Source organism: Bemisia tabaci, chromosome 2 (assembly GCF_918797505.1).
Source record: "Bemisia tabaci chromosome 2, PGI_BMITA_v3".
Taxonomy (NCBI): domain Eukaryota; kingdom Metazoa; phylum Arthropoda; class Insecta; order Hemiptera; family Aleyrodidae; genus Bemisia; species Bemisia tabaci.
In genome coordinates, this window is record NC_092794.1 from 47,885,944 (window position 1) to 47,904,050 (window position 18,107).

An 18,107-nucleotide genomic window follows, 5' to 3' on the forward strand; every position below is an offset into this window, starting at 1 on the left:
TGAAGAGGTTTTCTAAAGTACAATTTCAACAGTATTAGCAGACGTTGTTACCAGCATATTTTTTTTAACGGCACGCATCATAGGTAGTCGAAAAATTGGAGGTCTCCTTATCAATCCTGACGGAGTTCTTGTTCCGACCTTACAGATATATAGATTCTTGTGACCAATGCATGTTGATTTTTCGTGAAAAACATATCCTCGCCTTTTTTTTAAGTATGAGTACATTTCTTGGATTGGATTAGAGCGGCTCGTGCAGGAATAGGAGATCGGGAGTATATTTAGCCATACTTTCTCTTGATTTTCGACATGTACTCATCTACACCCGCAGTTAAATAGCTTTCGCATTCGCTTAAAATATTGTAAAATGAAATTTTGCATCTCTGGGTCCAGTCTGCGACATTTTATGAAACGAGTTCGATAGGTTTTCCAGTGCCTGCTATCGGCATTTTACCCTCAAATAAATGTTATGATTCATAAATTTAAAATTTTATTTACATTTGGTTTTTGATAAACTCTTCATTTTAAATTAGCTTAAGTAATGGCACAAATGAATAACTTTATTCTTGGTCTCGGCGCCGAGGCTATTGTTTTTTTTGGGGAGAACCTATATGCGTAATCCGCGTACTTAATCTAAGCTGGGTGCGGCGCGGCGTGCGTGCAAAAACTCGCGATATGACAGCTATACGCGGTAATTGTGTGTTTCTTTTCTACTACCTACAACGCGTTTTCGAGACTAAACTATTTGCAATAAAAGAACTACAGCTATATGGTTGCCAGCACTGGATCAACGAGTTGGCGAATAGCAGGTAGGTACCTGCCAATGAGCTCAGCTTTTACGCCCTTACGCGCCGTTTCGCAAAGCACAGTCGCTTCGAGGCGAAACGTTAAAGACGTTCGTATAGGTCATTTTGCTTGGGAAGGCCTGGCCCCCCTTCCACCGCGGGATCTGAGGGATATGGAATAACCCCTGTCCAGTGGAAGGTCCAGGGGGCCTCCCCCAAAAATTTTTTTAAATTTTAATACTAATACATGGATGAATTCTGAAGCTTCCATGACGCAGATTTTCCATCAATACCTACCTACCTACTTCCTTCCTTTACTTCCAGCACAAAATACTTTCGAATCGTTGCATTCAACACATCTGTAGAATTTTTGAAATTTTTAACTATATTTGGACGTATTTTGAGGCTTCCATGATGAAAATTTTAGATGATACGAACCGAATGAACACGGTGTTTTTGTATAAGACGACCCTATATTAGAAGAGATAATCATCCGCGACGAATGTTTTTTCCCATCATCCAGAATCTCTGGGGGGCCAGTTGACATTGCAATTGTTGATTTGGGAGGCCAATGCAAGGGGGGCCTGCCCCCCCCCCCCCCCCCACCCGGACTTCCCTTCGTACGCGCTCATGGGCGAAACAGAACTTCTCTTTGCCAACAACCTCTATAGATCTTTTTTGTATTATGTGTGTGTGTGAGCCGCTTTTACGGCGCGCTAGGGCGCTCTGCGACGCCTATTCTCCACAGGAATCTGTCATGGTAGAGATCCTCCGGAAGCTGACATCTCTCCATCTCTTCATGGATGCCCTCTACCCACCGTTTGGCTGGACGCCCTCTCCGTCGCCTACCTGGGGGGACCCACTCCAACACCTTCTTCGGCAACCTGGTATCAGCCATTCTCTGCACATGCCCATACCATACCAATTGCTTGGTCATGATATCGTGCACAATCGTCCCCTCAACGCCCATTATCTCTCGGACACTCTTTTTTGTATTATGCCTTCCATATTTTGTCTCTAAAATGAGCCAGAAATAGGGGCTCTTCGTTGTATAAATTGTATTCCAACTGAAAAAGATTGACACTCAATTAAAGATTATTAAAAATTCACGTAAAATTCATTTTTCCCCCTTGATATAAATATAATATGTGTGGGTGAATATTTTTAAACATTTAAAGATTTTCCGACACGAAAAACTCCTACCAGAATTTAAGCTACGATTTATTGTCAGCAAAAAGTGGCAGAATTGAAGAAAAATTGAAAACATACCTATTTTGAAAAGAGTTGTGTCAATATCTCGACTGGAATCGCTCTCAAAGGCGACCGGCTAGCACTAAGAATATTCAAAAATCCTGGCCCTTAGGTGTAGAGATAATCCTAGGAGATTATTAAAACGACACTTGGCCCTTAAGCTAAGCCACCGTTCTGCAGAGACGCGTATCTTAGCGCGCACAAATACACACCCACACACGCACACGCGACTCGGAAACGGGAGAGACTCCCGTTATCGGACAGTCAGTCGATCCTAGCAAGTTCCCACCGACTGAGCACACGTATACATTTTACTCTGGGTCTGGGTTGTGTGCGGTCAGCTCCCTCCTTTCTCCGAGTGATCTTTCGTTTAGGATTGAGAACATCGCTGGGAACTCGCCTCACTTTGATGAAAGCACGCTAAGATATCGCGGCGATTGCCGTGGGTCCATTTCTCCGGACCCTCCTCCCCATACCTGTCAAGAGATTAAATTCAAAATGATCAAAGTTTGGTACTTGTTTCATAGCGAAATGTACCGCAAAGAAAATTATTTGTACCGATCATGCGAATTATGAAAACTTAGAACGAGATGGGTAAGGGGCTACCAATTTTGAAAAATTCGTAACGCCAAAGTTTTGCTATAATTAATGTTGCATTGAAATGCATGGTTCCAAAACAGTTTTGTACCCTCATAGAAAGGGCCTAAGGGGGAGGGGGTTAAAAAGTGGGGGCCTGGGGAAATATTTTTTTTACATATTGCAAGTTGATACCAAAAAACGTTTTAAAAGGAATGTACTGCTAGTTTTTTACCGAAATGTGCTGCCGAAAAAACCGCACTTTTTTACCCAACGGCATCCTAGGTTAGGGTAAGTCCGGCTCTTGATTGGTACCCCTTTCCGGGTTCATTTTAAAAATACCGGGTGTTCCAGACCACCCGTCCACTATTTTTTTCTCGGAAACGGTTGAAAATTAAAGTAACTCAACCTCTAAAAATTCAATGAAATTATTTTCAGCCCCCAAAATGCTACTGCCGGGGGTTTAGGGGGATTTAGGGGTTTAGGGGTAAAGCTTCCATTTAAACCTTGGTCCGATGGTCGAATCGAATACCTAAAAAGGGGCCAAATTTTGGGAGGCTCTTTTGCGCGAGTTATCGCGACCACAAACTTGAACCTCCCCTCACTACTCGGCCCCACCATTCGAAATCTAATAATCTAATTCGAACTCTGGGGTTTTTCGTTGGGGGGGGGGGGGGGGAGGCAGAATGATTGTTCCGTTCTAGGTACTAAGGTACTATTCTACATCGCAAAAAGTGTGTTTCACCCGGAAAAGTTTTAAAATAGCGGAAAAATAACCAACCAAAATCGGAAAAACCTCGACTAGTCGGAAATAAATGCATAAAATAAACATACCTAATAAGTATATGAACATGAGTTAGAACGGCAAGTATATATCCATACTCTACGACCCATGATCAATGCTCATTACATGGTCTTCGTTCTTCTCTTTGGTTACATTGAGGAAGAATGCAATGGTGTATTTCCTTCGGAAATTTTGCTCAATACTAAATGAACATTCTGTGAGGAGTTTGATAAAATTTTGGTGCAAAGCTTTACGTGCCGTGCCGATTTAATACATTCGGTAGAAAACATCGGAATTTTGATTTTTGGGGTTTGATTTACATAATTAGTGAAACACAATAAAATAGATGCATTTTAATAGATTTTCAGAGAAAACTGATTATAAACTCAAAATTCCCCGGTCAAAATGTCAACAAGGTATGAATGGATATATGTCGTCCTTCCATCCGACTGGACGCATAGGTCTATTTATACAGGAGGCTATGAAAATCGGGGAGGCGGTTTTCCCCGGGATTTTAGCCCGGAGCGGAAAATTCCCCTGCTAGGCATCGAGCGGTGCAGCGCGGGAAAACACTGCTTATAAGCGACTCTTGAGGAGCCAGCCCTCTGTGCGGTGGAGACATTACACGAGTCGGACGTTTTTTGTCATCTTTGATCAACCCATTCCCTAATTCCTATAATCGATGAAGGGACCAGGCTTAATTGTCATGTACTGTGACGTCGTTGCGAAAGTAGGTATTGGATCCGTTCCCGCTTAAATGTGATCGTTTTGAAAATCCGAATTTTCCGGCGTATTAAAGGACTACGTGCAAAACGGGCCGTTTGGGGCTCGGGTCGGATACCTTTGAGACTTGCCCTATTCATTCACCTAACAATGCCCCATCTTTTCCCAAAGTTTCAAGCCCCCCAAAAATTTTGGGGAGACGCGGCGGGAGGTCAACGTTGAAAACCGGCAAAATTTTCGCGAATTTATTACTCGAAAACCAAGAAGTTTTGGAAAATGCGGATTAAACGAGCGTATTTAGCGTGACGAGAGCTTTCAGAGGATGTATAACATCATAGGGTTTCGTCAACTTCAGCTCGAGTTATCGCCTCCGAAGCGCCGGAACGCTCAAGAAAGTCCCCTTATTTTTTCACGTTTGGGCCGATTAAAAAAAAAAAAAGCCATTTTTTCATTTTCATGAAAAACTGATTTGTTGTTCCTGACTCTCTGTAGCCCCTCTAGCTCTTTACCGCATGCTCGGGAAATTTTTTGGTCGCGAGTTAAAAGAGCGGAAAGGAGCGAAGGTCGGGAAAATCGGCTATTTTAAACTGCGCGCGGCGACGGATCAGGAGACTTGTGGCAACAGTGCGAGGTCGGCAGAGGAGTGTGATTTGCCGAACTGAGTGGGAGGGGACGTTTTCCCTCCGATCAACGCCGCGCGCGCAGTTTAAAATAGCCGATTTTCCCGACCTTCGCTCCTTTCCGCTCTTTTAACTCGCGACCAAAAAATTTGCCGAGCATGCGGTAAAGAGCTAGAGGGGCTACAGAGAGTCAGGAACAACAAATCAGTTTTTCATGAAAATGAAAAAATGGCTTTTTTTTTTTTTTTAATCGGCCCAAACGTGAAAAAATAAGGGGACTTTTTTGAGCGTTCCGGCGCTTCGGAGGCGATAACTCGAGCTGAAGTTGACGAAACCCTATGATGTTATACATTCTCTGAAAGCTCTCGTCACGCTAAATACGCTCGTTTAATCCGCATTTTCCAAAACTTCTTGGTTTTCGAGTAATAAATTCGCGAAAATTTTGCCGGTTTTCAACGTTGACCTCCCGCCGCGTCTCCCCGAAATTTTTGGGGGGCTTGAAACTTTGGAAAAAGATGGGGCATTGTTAGGTGAATGAATAGGACAAGTCTCAAAGGTATCCGATCCGAGCCCCAAATGGCCCGTTTTGCACGTAGTCCTTTGATTTTTTGGGGATTTTTAAGGATTTCCAGTGGTCTAAAGACTTCGGGCAAAATCCTGCGACATCAGGATGCAATCCAAACAATAAAAAAGAATTCGCAACAGGCCCATTCATAGCGCGTTTTCAGCTCTCTGGGTTCGAAATTTCAAATATTTCGGTAGGTGTCAAATAGTTAAAAAAAAAAACCCTCGAGATTCTGTGCTCGAGATGGTCGGATGACTTCGGGCAAAATCCTGCGACATCAGGATTCTTAGTTCTTGCGATGCAAACAATAAAAACAGCCACATTCATATGATAGAAATAGCAACCGCGCATGAATATGAACTCCTCTTCCTACCTGTTGCATTATTGGCTCCTTTAATGCGCGTATTTAGCTTTCTCTGATCGAAATTTAAAAAATTTCCTTACAAGTCAAAATTCGTAGCTCAACATTTCGCGCTCAAGGTCATTTGGGAGGAAAATGGCAACAGGACATGGATTTCTCGTCCTTTTTCGACCAGTCGTACAGGCACCATTATGATTAGCGCGTTTTAAATTTTCTCGGTTCGAAATTTCAAAAATTTCACCGGGAGTCCTAAATTTGGCGTTTAAAAAACACAATCGACGTTCGAAATGCGGTCTCCGGGGAAAATGGAAACAGGGCACGGATGGATACCTAAATCGTCCATTTTAGATCAGACTCAAAATATCCATTATTTAGGTCCTCCTTTCCACGGATTATTTTACGGGATTTTTCCCGGCAGGATAAAATCCCACTTTCGACCCACTCAGCATAGAACCTTAATACAATCTTAGTATAATATTGCACATCTTACACATCAACATTGCAGCCATATTATATCCATCTTAGTAAGAATGAGGTAAGATTGCATCAATGTTGATGTGCTACTGCCAGGGACTTGCCTGAACATTGCAACAACATTGATAGTGAGGTTGAAGTAACATTACAATAATCTTACATTGATATGCCCCCGTCAACATTGTTATCAGGTTGACACTTCTGGACATCTCCTTGATTGCCGATCTATCAAGCTTACATCAATGTTGATATTGTCATTTGTCAGTCTTATCCTGACAATACTGATCTAACATTCCATTCATATTAGTAACATTACATCAATGTCAGCAAATAACAACATTGCTTTAAGATATCATGCTGATTGGGGAGCGCCTTTTTATCTTTTTCTTGTTTTCTAAGATGAAAAGTGTTAAAAAATTTCAATCGGCGGCCTAAGGTGCAGGCTGACGGACTGCCCTATAGCTTAGCTTGAACCGTAGGAATAAATAAATATTAAAAAGAATATAAGTACCTACTGTAATGAATACGAATAAATATAACGTTGCAGGCTCCTGACGTGCTTTGTTTTCTGTTCGCAAAACTAAGCAACGTCTGATCTTGAAAACTTACGTGATTTTTTTTCTCTGTCAGCTGAATTTACTGAAAAATATCTAGCTATAGAGTTGGCTTGTTTTCCTTACGAAAAAAGAAATTAGTAGTGGAAATTTTGAAACACCGCAAACCGCAATGGCGATTGGCGATACTTGATTTTGCCTTTCGGCCATCAACTTCGTGCTACACTTGTGCTACACGTACTACAAAATGCAGCGATTCACTTGAAGGCGCGTTCCCGTTCCCCCCTCCCTCTTGATGTCTTACCTCTCCTGCTTAAAAAAGCACCTCTCTTACGTGTCCGTTGGACTAATCTGTGGTCCGTTGGTTATCATTGTCATCACTCTCTCTCCTCTCATTGATGTTTTGACTTGTGTAATTATTGTGATATCATTCATTCATGTTCGCGCTTTCTCTTGCTGTCTTTTTAGCAATTAATTGCATTTGAGTACCTGGGATCCCTCTGATCAACTTGATCATTAGCATGCGGGTTAGGTAATAATTTGTCCGGTCGTTCATGATAAAGCGCGGAGTATCGTGTGTTTATAACATAGAATTGAGATTCTACAAGTCTTTATCTGCTCTTCTACTTCCCTTCCAGTCATTTCCAGCAGTGAGGTTGAGTGGAAGTGTAACAGAGCCGTAGTAGTGCAAGCAATCCGGTTATAATGGACAACACATCGTCTCTTTCACAGGGCTCTCTAAATTTCAATTCCAGATTTGAGACCTCTACCTATGGTGTAGAGAATGGCACTGATGCTGAGGCTGATGCTTCAGAAGACACTCGTGTTGTCAAAGATGGAGGTATGTATATTTGCTGTTATTTCACGTCCAATACTTTCTTTTAAATGTCAAATGTTTACACCGAAATCAGAATGAGGACATTTTTTATCAATCTTTGCGTTAATGCAAGGATAACTTACTTAGTTTGCGTTCTCCTAGAGTGGAACGAGAGATGTGGTATCTTGAATTTTATGTAACACTTCCATTGTTGAACCAATACAGCTGATCTTGTACTGCTCTAATAGTGCTTAAAATTACTCATTAAGGAATGTGTGGAAGTACCATGCCTACCAGTAGTGCGAAGCAACCTAAAAATAAATGAAGTGGAAGTTAGGGTTTGGGTTTAGAAGAACTTCGGACTGCAGAAGTTTTTGTCTTGCCTCTTCTGAATGTGTACACGTCCCTAAAGATTTTCAGCGATACATGTATGCATTTAACTGTTCAGATAGGACACATCTCGGAAAAACTTTAGAAACAGAAAGCTTAGGTACCATAACCCTTAGAATCAGAAAAAAGCTTTTGCTTAAGTACTGCTCAAAGTGTACCATGCAGAATTGGACTTCCATGAATAAATGAGGGGATACCATGAGATTTCCATGGATGTTCATACCTTCAATTGGATATCGGTGAAAATCTACCAGTTCTACAAAGACAGTTGATGTCATCCGGAGAAGGGACAGATTACTTACATATTCTACATTTTTACATCCGCTCTCTGGACTCTGTAGAAATTCCAAAGTTTCCGTAATTATACGTGAAGAAGATAGACCAGTATGGATTCCTTGCTAAATTGTAATTAAAATTAATTGGAACAGTTATTCACAATTTCACAACTACACGAATGAAAACTTATTGATAATTACTGATTATACCAGCTGCAATGAGATGACTTTTCATCTTTTCTTAAATAAGAACACAAGGAGGGATGGCAAGTTGTAAAACTGAATGGGATTAGCCTTTGTGAGCTACTTGAGGTGAAAATAATAAAATTCCTGAAATTCACTTGTCAAAGCAATGTAATAGGCACAGTCTAAAATTAAGTGCAATCTATCAGTAACTATTCTATTTAAATGTGTTCAAGTTATTATTTTGGTTGTTTGCTTTCGACAAAAGTTTTAGAAGACTCAACATAACTTTCCTAAAGATGCGGAATAGATCGCACCTTACTATTAGCATACAAGCTGTCGTAATCAAGTGTTGAGCTCACTTGGAGTAGAGTAGAATTTCCTCCTCTCAGGCAGAATTGCAGTTCTTTTAAGTTGAATGTAAGAAGCTGATGGGTAAATTTGTTTATTAAAGTCATAACGTTTATCAGCTTATGTTGGAGGGATGAATTCTCTTATTTCTTATCCCTCATTTTTGTTTTTTTCATTTCATTTGTCTCTTTGGGTATTACTATTATCATTACTTTTATCATTACTTCTTACTTTTATTCATTTACGTACCTACCCATTAATTTTTCCGTTGATTTTTTTTTTCATTTTTTTTAATACCCACTGATAGATTTTGAATGGTAGTGCTCGTAGGTGGCCTTGCAGGGAGGTAAAATCTTGTCCATTCCATAGCTCGAGGTACGGGTGGTTTCATGATAACTAGAACATTTTTGTTGTTGTAACGGACAACACATTTTTCACATTTTTAGTAGAAATGATAATCACTCGAATTTTTTTGCATTAATCTTCAAAGGGTTTCGTATTATAACGCTTTATAATGATTTATTGCTCTACCTCCCGATTAATATCACGTAAATTCAGGGGCGAACTGCCCAGGGTTGGCGGTTGGGGAATTGGGGATCTCCAACCATCAATTCTCCAGAAAGCTCTCTGGGGGCCCCCACAAGGGCTTAAAAATATAAAAAATTTCACTCAAAGGAAAAGAAAATTCCGAGGACTTCAAAATGAGCGATATTGGCGCCTCGAAGGAGCCTTGGGGCCCCAGTCTTGAACTGCAAGGAATGGAAGGGGCCTCGAAATCTGGAAGAGCACCCAGGTCCCGGAATGAAAAGTGCAGATCTCCGCACATGGCTGGAGGCCAGTGATGGTTCAGGCTGTTATAAAAACGCCGGGACCCCTAAGCCTTGACTTTAAGGACCCCATTTGAAACGCTCGTTTCTTCAGGGGGCCCCAGTGATATAAGTTCGGGGGCCCGCATTCCGAGACTAGTTTTTAGCTTCTTTAACCGCTGAGAACTTTGAGGACCCCGATGAATATAAACCATTCTCAATCCAATTGAAGAAAAAGTCGCCGAATCAAAATTTGTCACTTTAATTTCATTTTTACTGAGTATAAGAAAAGGTAATTTTGATACTGACACTAAATTTCAGGCAACAGATCATCTGCAGCAATGGAGCAAATTGTTTAAATCTCATAAAAGATAAGCCATCTAAAACTGCGAAAATAGAAATTTAAAAGGGTCCAAATTGTGATTTTTTCTCTCTTTTATTTTATTTTGTCGGGAAGGGGGAGGGGAGGAAAGTTGTTTGTTTGTTTTTTTACCCTCAAATATTGTTAAGTTTTACGTTTCATGCCCCTGTCCTCTCATCTTTGTTATAGTATTCCTTAATATGTGCTTCAGTTTCAAGAGAAACTACAGTAAATAGGTGAAGTATATCACTTTTGCATGAACACTCAAATTTTTCACAAATTTTAAGCTGAGACTGCCTAAAATTTGATCTGGGAGAGGCTCTTTTTAGAAAATTTACCGGGTGAGGCCCCCCGGACCCCTCTCTGCACTGTAGGGTGTTCAGACCCCCCCCCCCCCCACTAGGGCCCCTGCGCTAGCTTCGCCCAACCAACAATTTTGCACCCAGTCCGCCCCTGCAAATTCCGAAAATGTGCTGTCTGTCACGCTCTAAGAGGTCATCGTAACAGACAGCACATTTTCGGTCATTTATATATTAAAATTGAAAAGTAGAGCGATAAATCGTTGAAAAGCGTTATAACACGGAACGTAATACTGTGTAGATTAATGCAAAAAAATTCGAGTGATTATCATTACTACTAAAAATATGACCAAAAAATTTGTTGTCTGTTATGGCGACGAAACTATTCCAGTTATCGTGAAACCACCCTTACATAGAATATTTAGAGCCAAAACTTTTATGGGCGGTAGTTCTCCCCCGGGACTGCTTTGATATCAAATTTGAGCAAAATCGGTTCAGCCGTCTCAGAATGGCGAGCGAAGGAGAAAGCGGTCGCACAGTGGGTCAGGATAAGGAAGTTTTTGGAGAAAATGTATGGCCCTCAGTGGGTATGGGACAATAAGTTTTTGGATAAACCGTTCGTCGCAGAGTGGATCAATAGAAGGAAGTTTCTGGACAAACTGTTCGTTACAACCATATGTTAAGTTCGTAGTTCATGCCTCTGGAGAGACAGAGCAGAGATACGAAATGAAATCTCATTTTCTTGAGAAAATTTCACAAAATTCCATTAAAGTTTGGCAAGAAATGCCATGAAATTCCACCAAGAAATTTCATCCTATGAAGTCTAATGAAATTTTGCATCTCTTCGCATCACTTCCGCCGGTTGGCCGCATGCCGCATGACATTGAACTCATTGAGGAGTGATTTGGTGACTACGTCATTCGATATAATATCGAACTCTTGGTTCAAACCAAAACAAACTAACATATAACCTTATGTGCAAATTCTTCATGAGTTAATTGTGCTACTTCGTTTGAATCTAATTAGTCATTGACCGGCCATGAAGCAATTGAAGACTCATTAATTACTAGAACTTTTGATTGTAAGAAACACTTGGACGCATTTTACCACCATGGTACAAAGGGCGTGAATGAGCGCAAAATGACGCGAATCAGAAACGATGGTCTATGTGGAGTTTAAATTTGATCCAAGGGCTCGATATTATATCGAATGACGTAGCCACTAAATCAGCCTATTCCAATGCAAATATTACCATAGAATAAATAGACTACGTCAACAGAAGCGAAACCCAACGCCATTTTTATGTCATCGAAGCGATAAACTGATTCAATAAGTATGTACTATCAGCGTCTGCGGCATTCGACATGTCGACGTTCTGGAGAGGCCGAATAGTAACGGATACCCACAAACGTTTTTAGGAATTAAGAAAGATGCTTAACACTTATGAACCGTTAATCCGGAGAAGCACTGTAAATTTGCCCAAAATTTTATGTTCTGCTCCAATTTTACAACTTTCGGTTAGCCTCACATCAGATTTCAATACGTACGAAGATTGATCGACCCTGGGAAGAAAAATGTTAACATTGGTTTTTACGGAGCTTTCGCCTCTATTGACGTAGTCTATTTATTCTTTGATATTACTCAACTATACCAAATCGTAAGAGCGTAACACATAACGCCTGGGGTATGAAGCGTTTCGGTTTCGGGGAGTTGGATCGCGAGGCGGTCAGTAGCCGTCGGCCGTCTAGTGGAAGCTCAAAATGTCACTTTCGTGAGTTTTACAAGATTACAGTCGTGGAAAAATATGTCTGTACTCCAACGAGGCTCCAGTCCGACCTCTCAACTTCACTTCAAGGTGTCGGTCATAGCTCGCTCATCATATGTTGACAGAAAAGTCAAATTTTGTTTATACCTACACTCATCAGTGATGCCCTTCTGAATGCTTGTGTTCTTCTGTCGAGTGGTGCTGCCACTGGGCTTATCAGAGATTGACATAGTTTCAACGTACATGACGAGCTCTGCGCACTTTGGAATCCCGCCGATCGGCTGAAAAAATCCGAATTTGTCTGCCGAGGTGAAGTTAGCCGCATACAGGATTGGGTAGGATGACTCGTAACAGGTTTTTTTCTCGGTGACTTTTAGTCGGACGAAGTCGAAGACCACGGGGACGGAAACGGAATCCACCACAAGGAATTCGCATTTCATTATCTCGAAGCCCCAACGGCTCCCCACAGGGATCAATTGGGGTTCAGACTTTGAAAAGTGGGGCTTCCGTTAGAATTTTGGAATTGTTTCATCAGAATTACAAGGAGCGTTAGCGACCCCGTCAAGCCTACACGAGATCCTCCTCCGAAAGGGAAGCCGCGACTGTTATTTTACACTAAACCGTTCAAGTTTGGCATTATTTTGAGAAAACTTAACGAAGTACTAAAACCTTTGCAATCCGGATCACAGAATCAGAAAGTACCGACATTTTTAACCGAAATCGATACAAAAAAATCCAAAGGGGGCCAAACCCTGATCATGTCGGGGGACAGACACCCCCCCCCCCCCTCCGGTAAAATACTAAGTCCCTAAATTATCGTATAGGTCCGGAAAGAAGGTGTCCTTGCAGGTGTCACACTAACTGACCTAAGAAACTCAGATATGACGGTCCCGAAAGCCCGCGACGCTTCCCTAATGGGGTGCTTGAGTTGATGAATTTTTAACCCCCCCCCCCCCCCCCCCCCTCAAATCAGCTAAGACGTAGTGGGCTCTCGGGATTGTCCAATTCGAATTTCTTTATACGTTTGTTGCTCTTAGGGTAACCGGTGGTCAATAGCAACGGAGTAAGCGTGAATTTCGCGCCGGATTTTTTAATAGAATCCCTTTATACTGAGAGTCAAGACAATGTGAATCCATTTCTGATTGGTTCCCGTATTTTAGGCCTTCATAGTGTCACAAACGGGAATGAAGATTACATTTTCACCGATTGCAAAGATTATAATCTGGAATATGGACCAGGGAATTACGGGTTCGGCAAGGAACAAACGGAATGAGAAAAGGAACGGAGAAAGGAATTTGGGAAGGGGTCGATCGAAGATTACAAAAAACGTTCAATTTCTGTAATCTTTAATCCCGTTTGTGACTCCATGAGGGGGTGTTGTCTTGACTCTCAGTATAAAGGGACTCTAGTTTTTTAACAGTGTAGGTTAGGTAAGGCAATGTTCGGATAGGTCAAGTCAGGTCAGGTTAACATATATGGTCTAAATTTTAACTCATAGAATGATCATGGGCGTAAAAGTTGCGTTGTGAGGGAGATCTTTAAGGGCCGCACTGCAGATGTTTTCGTTGTTGATCCTTCCACTAATGTTTGGGAGGAATTAACAACAAATATGCGGGTTTTTTTTAGTATGAGGTGCGATTTCTCTCACCCAAACGTGTGGCCGAAATGAGCCGCACGAAAGCTTTTTCAGGCTCACAATTTTTTTAAAAAAATACTGTTGTGTGGCACCATAACTTGTGGGAACAATCTCTGACTTTTCTCTTGAGTTGTAGCAAGGAGCAGCCACTGTCTGTGGCGCAAATCAACGTCTTCAACGGATTTCGGTGCAACTTGATGACTTGGAGTATTATTCCTCGAGAAACCCGTAAATAGGGAAAAAATTTCATAATTAGTGAATGCCATTTCATGATAGCAAATTCGACCTAAAACGCTATCTCAGCGCACGTTCCACCGATTTGGGTGCATTTTAATATCTGAAGAGTGCTTTTCGACCAGAAAGCCTACCTGGAAAAAATGAGATTAGGGCTGGGCCATAGAATTGCTTCACCTCATACCCCACAGGGACAGGCCCTGCGCGGGTAGGGCCCAGCCCTTACCATGTAGGGCTGAACCCTGAAGCAGGTAGGTTTGGGCTCTACCCGCGCCGGGCCTGCCCCTATAGGCTATGAGGTAAAGCAATTTTACCTACCCGGTTAGGGTTGGGACCTTCCGCGCAGGTACCAGCCTTGCGAACTCGTTTTTTCCGTTTGAATTCCGTTCTTTGAATTTTTTACACTAAATTATAATTTAGTGTAAAAAATTCAAAGGTTCAGATTGGAAAGTGCGGCCTAAGATACTATCCCTGCGCTCAAGCGCATAAGTCACATCTCCAAATGGGCCTCAGTGGTCGGAAGTCAAATCTCAGCGTAGCGGGCACAACTTTTATCTCTCCATTCTGAGCGAATAAGCATGTCCCCCAGCAAATGCTTATGGTGGTTCTAGACGGCGCGGCGTTAGAAGTCTTTTGTGTGAAGCATACGTATGCCTTGTTTGTTTTTTGTTGTTTCTCCGTACGATGCCCCGATGGTGAACATCGTAACCCGTGGTCTACCCGTTGTCGAAACAGCAGCACACGTGATAACACGCGCACGCATCTGAGCCCTGTCCCAAAAATAGTCGGACCCGGACCCGGGGCTTGGGGCGATCGGCGGGATGGGATTATGGGATGTTGCGCGGGGCAGATCGTGCTTTCTAATATTCACATTTACTAATTCTCTTCAAGATGTGCTCCCGTGGTGTCGCGTTCTCGGATTTCGACTCCAAAAGTGACCTCCGACGAGGTCTTCAGTCCCTGCGGGTTTCGGACACTTTTGTGGACGAAGAAAATGAAACACCACCCATTCAGTGTAAGTTTAGTTCCATCCTGTGCTCTCATGTTTTCCATATTTTTATGATTAGTCAGAGGCCCGCATGAGATAATGATGACCTAATTCACCTCGAAAAACTATAACCAGAATTTGATTGCACCCGTTGCGAGGTGATGAAGTTTTAGAAAAGGATGTAAGTTGTACTCAGCCGTTGGAAAAAATCAGGAACTTTTTTTTCAGACCGTGAATTTAAGTGTCCTGTTAGTTTTTGAACTCGGCAATAAATGGTTCGAATCATTAATTATTTTTTTATTTATTTATTTGTATTCTGTATGTGGCAATAGTAGTAGATGCTCAGTGTCTTCAATGGATTTCGGTGCAACTTGGTAATTTGGAGTATTATTCGACGAGAAACCCGCAATTAGGTACTAATTTCATAATTAGTGCATGACATTTCATGATGGTGAGTCAGTTAAGCTCGGAAGGGATTTGCCCCCAAGTAGTCGAATCTCTCAGTTTTCGGTACGAGAAGAACGATGCGCACGTTAAAATTTCACGAAGAATTGTCTCCGCGGAGATATAACGCTTCCTTTTTAGGGGTCCTCGAAAACATGTTTGAACCAACCGCCCTGCATCTTCGAGTCTACGCGTCATAGAACGGGAAGATGGCGGCGCCGAAGCCGACCTGCTTACTACCGCCACGCTACCGTTGTTGACATCACGATTTCTCGTTTTAGGTTAAGTAAGTTCTGTGTGAAAGTTTCATATCCTACATGTGTCTGTATCGCATTCTGATTGAAAAGCTTAGAGAATTAAGAACAATGGATATGAATCTCAAACAAAGTAACCTACATAACCTCCAATTGACCAACAAAATCATACCGCCAATGCGACGCCGCCGTGTATTCTTCCACTACGCATTCCGCCGCCATATTGATCGTGACGTGTGCATTATAAACCCACGAGCGCGCGGTTCAAACGCCGTTTTAGGCCACCCTAATTTTTGGCACTTTCAAATAAACTTTTCTCCCGTTTGCAGTCATCAAAAAAAATTAGGAACCAAACTGTAAGCTCCGGTCACTTACTACTTCCGAATGACACAATAAAAAAAATGACTTAACTGACTCATTAGACCTAAAACGGCACCATCCCCAAGTGGGCCTTAGTGGTTGTAAGTCAAGTCCCAGCGTTATCTCCCTATTCTCAGCCTCACCGTGCCAGCGGATATGCATGTTTACTCAGTCGTAGAAAAAATCTGAAACCTTTTTTTCAGATCGTGAATTTTCTTGTTCTATCGAGTTGATGGAATGGCTCCTTCTGTAGAGAAAGACAAAAGAGGAACAATCGAAAACTAACAAAACCTTACGCTTTGAGGGTTTCAGATGTAGGTACCTACAAGCAAGGGGCTTGGAAGACAAGGTGCATATGTGCAGTTTTTGAAAAAATTGAGATATCGATGATTTCCAGCAAAACTAGTCGTAATGCATATTCTGTGAAAAATTCGTTCCCGAATTTCAAGTGTTAAGCATCAAAAAGTCGGCTTGAACATCCTTTCCGCCGTTAGGCTCCATATGACTTCAAACCTTCCAACATATATTTATCGAAATTGCAAAAACTGCTTATATGCGTCTTGTCCTCCAAGCCCCTCAAGTGTCCTGTTAGTTTTTGAACTCGAAAATCAATGGTTCAAATTATTAATTTATTTTTTGATTTATTTACGTTTTATCAGTATGTGATAATAGTAGTAGATCTTCAGTAGTAGTATATTTATCAGATTTATTAGGCTCCATAATTTAATGGCTATCAGACACCCGAAGTGAATCTGTTTCTTTATTTATTTTTAATTTAATTTTATGCAGTAATAGAACATACGATTTATTAGGCTCCAGAGCACCTAATTGTTGTACTTATCTATTGTTTTTATTTATTCATGTATTTATTTATTTATTTTCCTAACGCCTCAAAATTCTACATTCAGACTCACGTCAAGTGCCTCATGGGCATTAGCTGCTTTGGAGCCTAATAAATATTGTGTACTCCTGCTACGAGTAGAGATTTTCCCTTTTGTCCTTGAAGTAAAAACTGTTTATCCGTGGTGGTACCGCAGACTTACTAAACTTTACCGATTTCTGCAAAATGCTGTTGGGAAAGGACCCAACACGAAAAACCAGGGAAGGTAGGAGTGGGTGGTTGCAATGGACAAAGGAAGTAAATAATAGATTAACAAACGGCAACCGACGCTAGACCCAATGGTTAGCTAATCATTTTCTTTCTTTGTCGATAAGAACCAATTTTAATCAAGAAAATCGCTTCATTTTTCTTTTTTTGTCTATCAATTTCAATAATCAGCCCTTTGTACGATTTGTCGGAAGGTTTTGCTGATTTTTCAATGTAATCAGATGAAGAAATCAGGGACATTTTCAGATAAAATCGCTGAACAGTTTTCCAGTGGAAATGTTATCTACCCGAAGATTTTTTGCAATGTAGGAAGTGGTTTTGATCTTTCATCTAGAAATCGACGACTTGTGAAAAAAATCGTCCGCAAGAAAATTCGTATCAACGAAGGAACCACCACACTTATTCCTTACGTTGCGTTTTTTATATTAATGTTTTAAAAATGCAGCTAGTTCACTTTGCGTCATTATCGGGACAGTGTTTCAATAGAAGATGCAACCAGTATTCAATAACGAATGTTTTCATCAGAAGGCGAGATTTTTTAATTTCACCTTCAATACGATGATAAGCTTTCCGATACGTTTTATTTTTATGCCACTACTCAAAACAGCACCCAGCCCTGTTTTAACTCTGATCACGTTCTTTCAGTAAGATAAAACTTGACACTCACCAACCAATTGAATAATAATAATTCGAGCTTCGAAAGTTACTTTGTTCATCGGAGGATCACGTAATCTTTATTTACCTTGTATAGCGTGGAAATATTCTCCCCTTAACTTACCCATTGCCATGTAAGAATGTTATCGATGGCTGAATTTTGCTTGACAAATAATGGAAGTGACAAAAGCAAGATTGTGAGGAGTCAGCTCCTCCTTCTTTCCGATGACGAGAAATGTTTTGTCTCTTAAAGCGATTTTCGGACGTAGACTGAAAGAATTTCCCAAATTATGGAATTTTGAATTTATCTCTGATCAATATCTGGTGTGTTTTTTTCAAGTATACCATTTTTTTTTATGAGACTGTTTTCTTCCCAGATCGAAGAGATCATACACTCATTTGGCCAAGAGGTATTTTTGTGCCCTCGAACAGTCTTTAACATCTGGTAAGCTTATGAGCTTCTTAGTCCTAAATTTTGTTGGATATCCCTCA

General features: G+C 41.2%; 2 protein-coding genes across 10 annotated transcripts in view; one reads left to right on the top strand and one right to left on the bottom strand.

Moving 5' to 3' along the window:
• The window catches only part of LOC109044091 (uncharacterized), a 29,794-nt gene that overhangs the window by 10,606 nt on the left and 1,081 nt on the right, over positions 1–18,107 (bottom strand). For 2 of the 5 annotated variants that reach the window (XM_019061602.2, XM_072297470.1), the window contains exon 2: positions 7,651–7,818. The exons of 1 other annotated variant lie outside the window; for it this stretch is intronic. The gene's annotated coding sequence lies outside the window, so the exon portion shown is untranslated. Of the gene's footprint in view, positions 1–2,051; positions 2,374–7,650; positions 7,819–15,996; positions 16,101–18,107 lie in introns of those variants that run through there. 2 more of the 5 variants (XM_072297471.1, XM_019061603.2) reach the window with 2 other exon arrangements.
• Positions 7,049–18,107, top strand: part of AMPdeam (AMP deaminase) — a 53,573-nt gene continuing 42,514 nt past the window's right edge. Inside the window, exon 1 of one of the 5 annotated variants that reach the window (XM_019061593.2) lies at positions 7,049–7,531. In XM_019061593.2, coding sequence (XP_018917138.1) covers positions 7,396–7,531 — 136 coding nt within the window. In that variant the 5' untranslated portion in view covers positions 7,049–7,395. Of the gene's footprint in view, positions 7,532–14,639; positions 14,823–18,107 lie in introns of those variants that run through there. The other 4 variants (XM_019061595.2, XM_019061597.2, XM_019061598.2 and 1 more) reach the window with 4 other exon arrangements.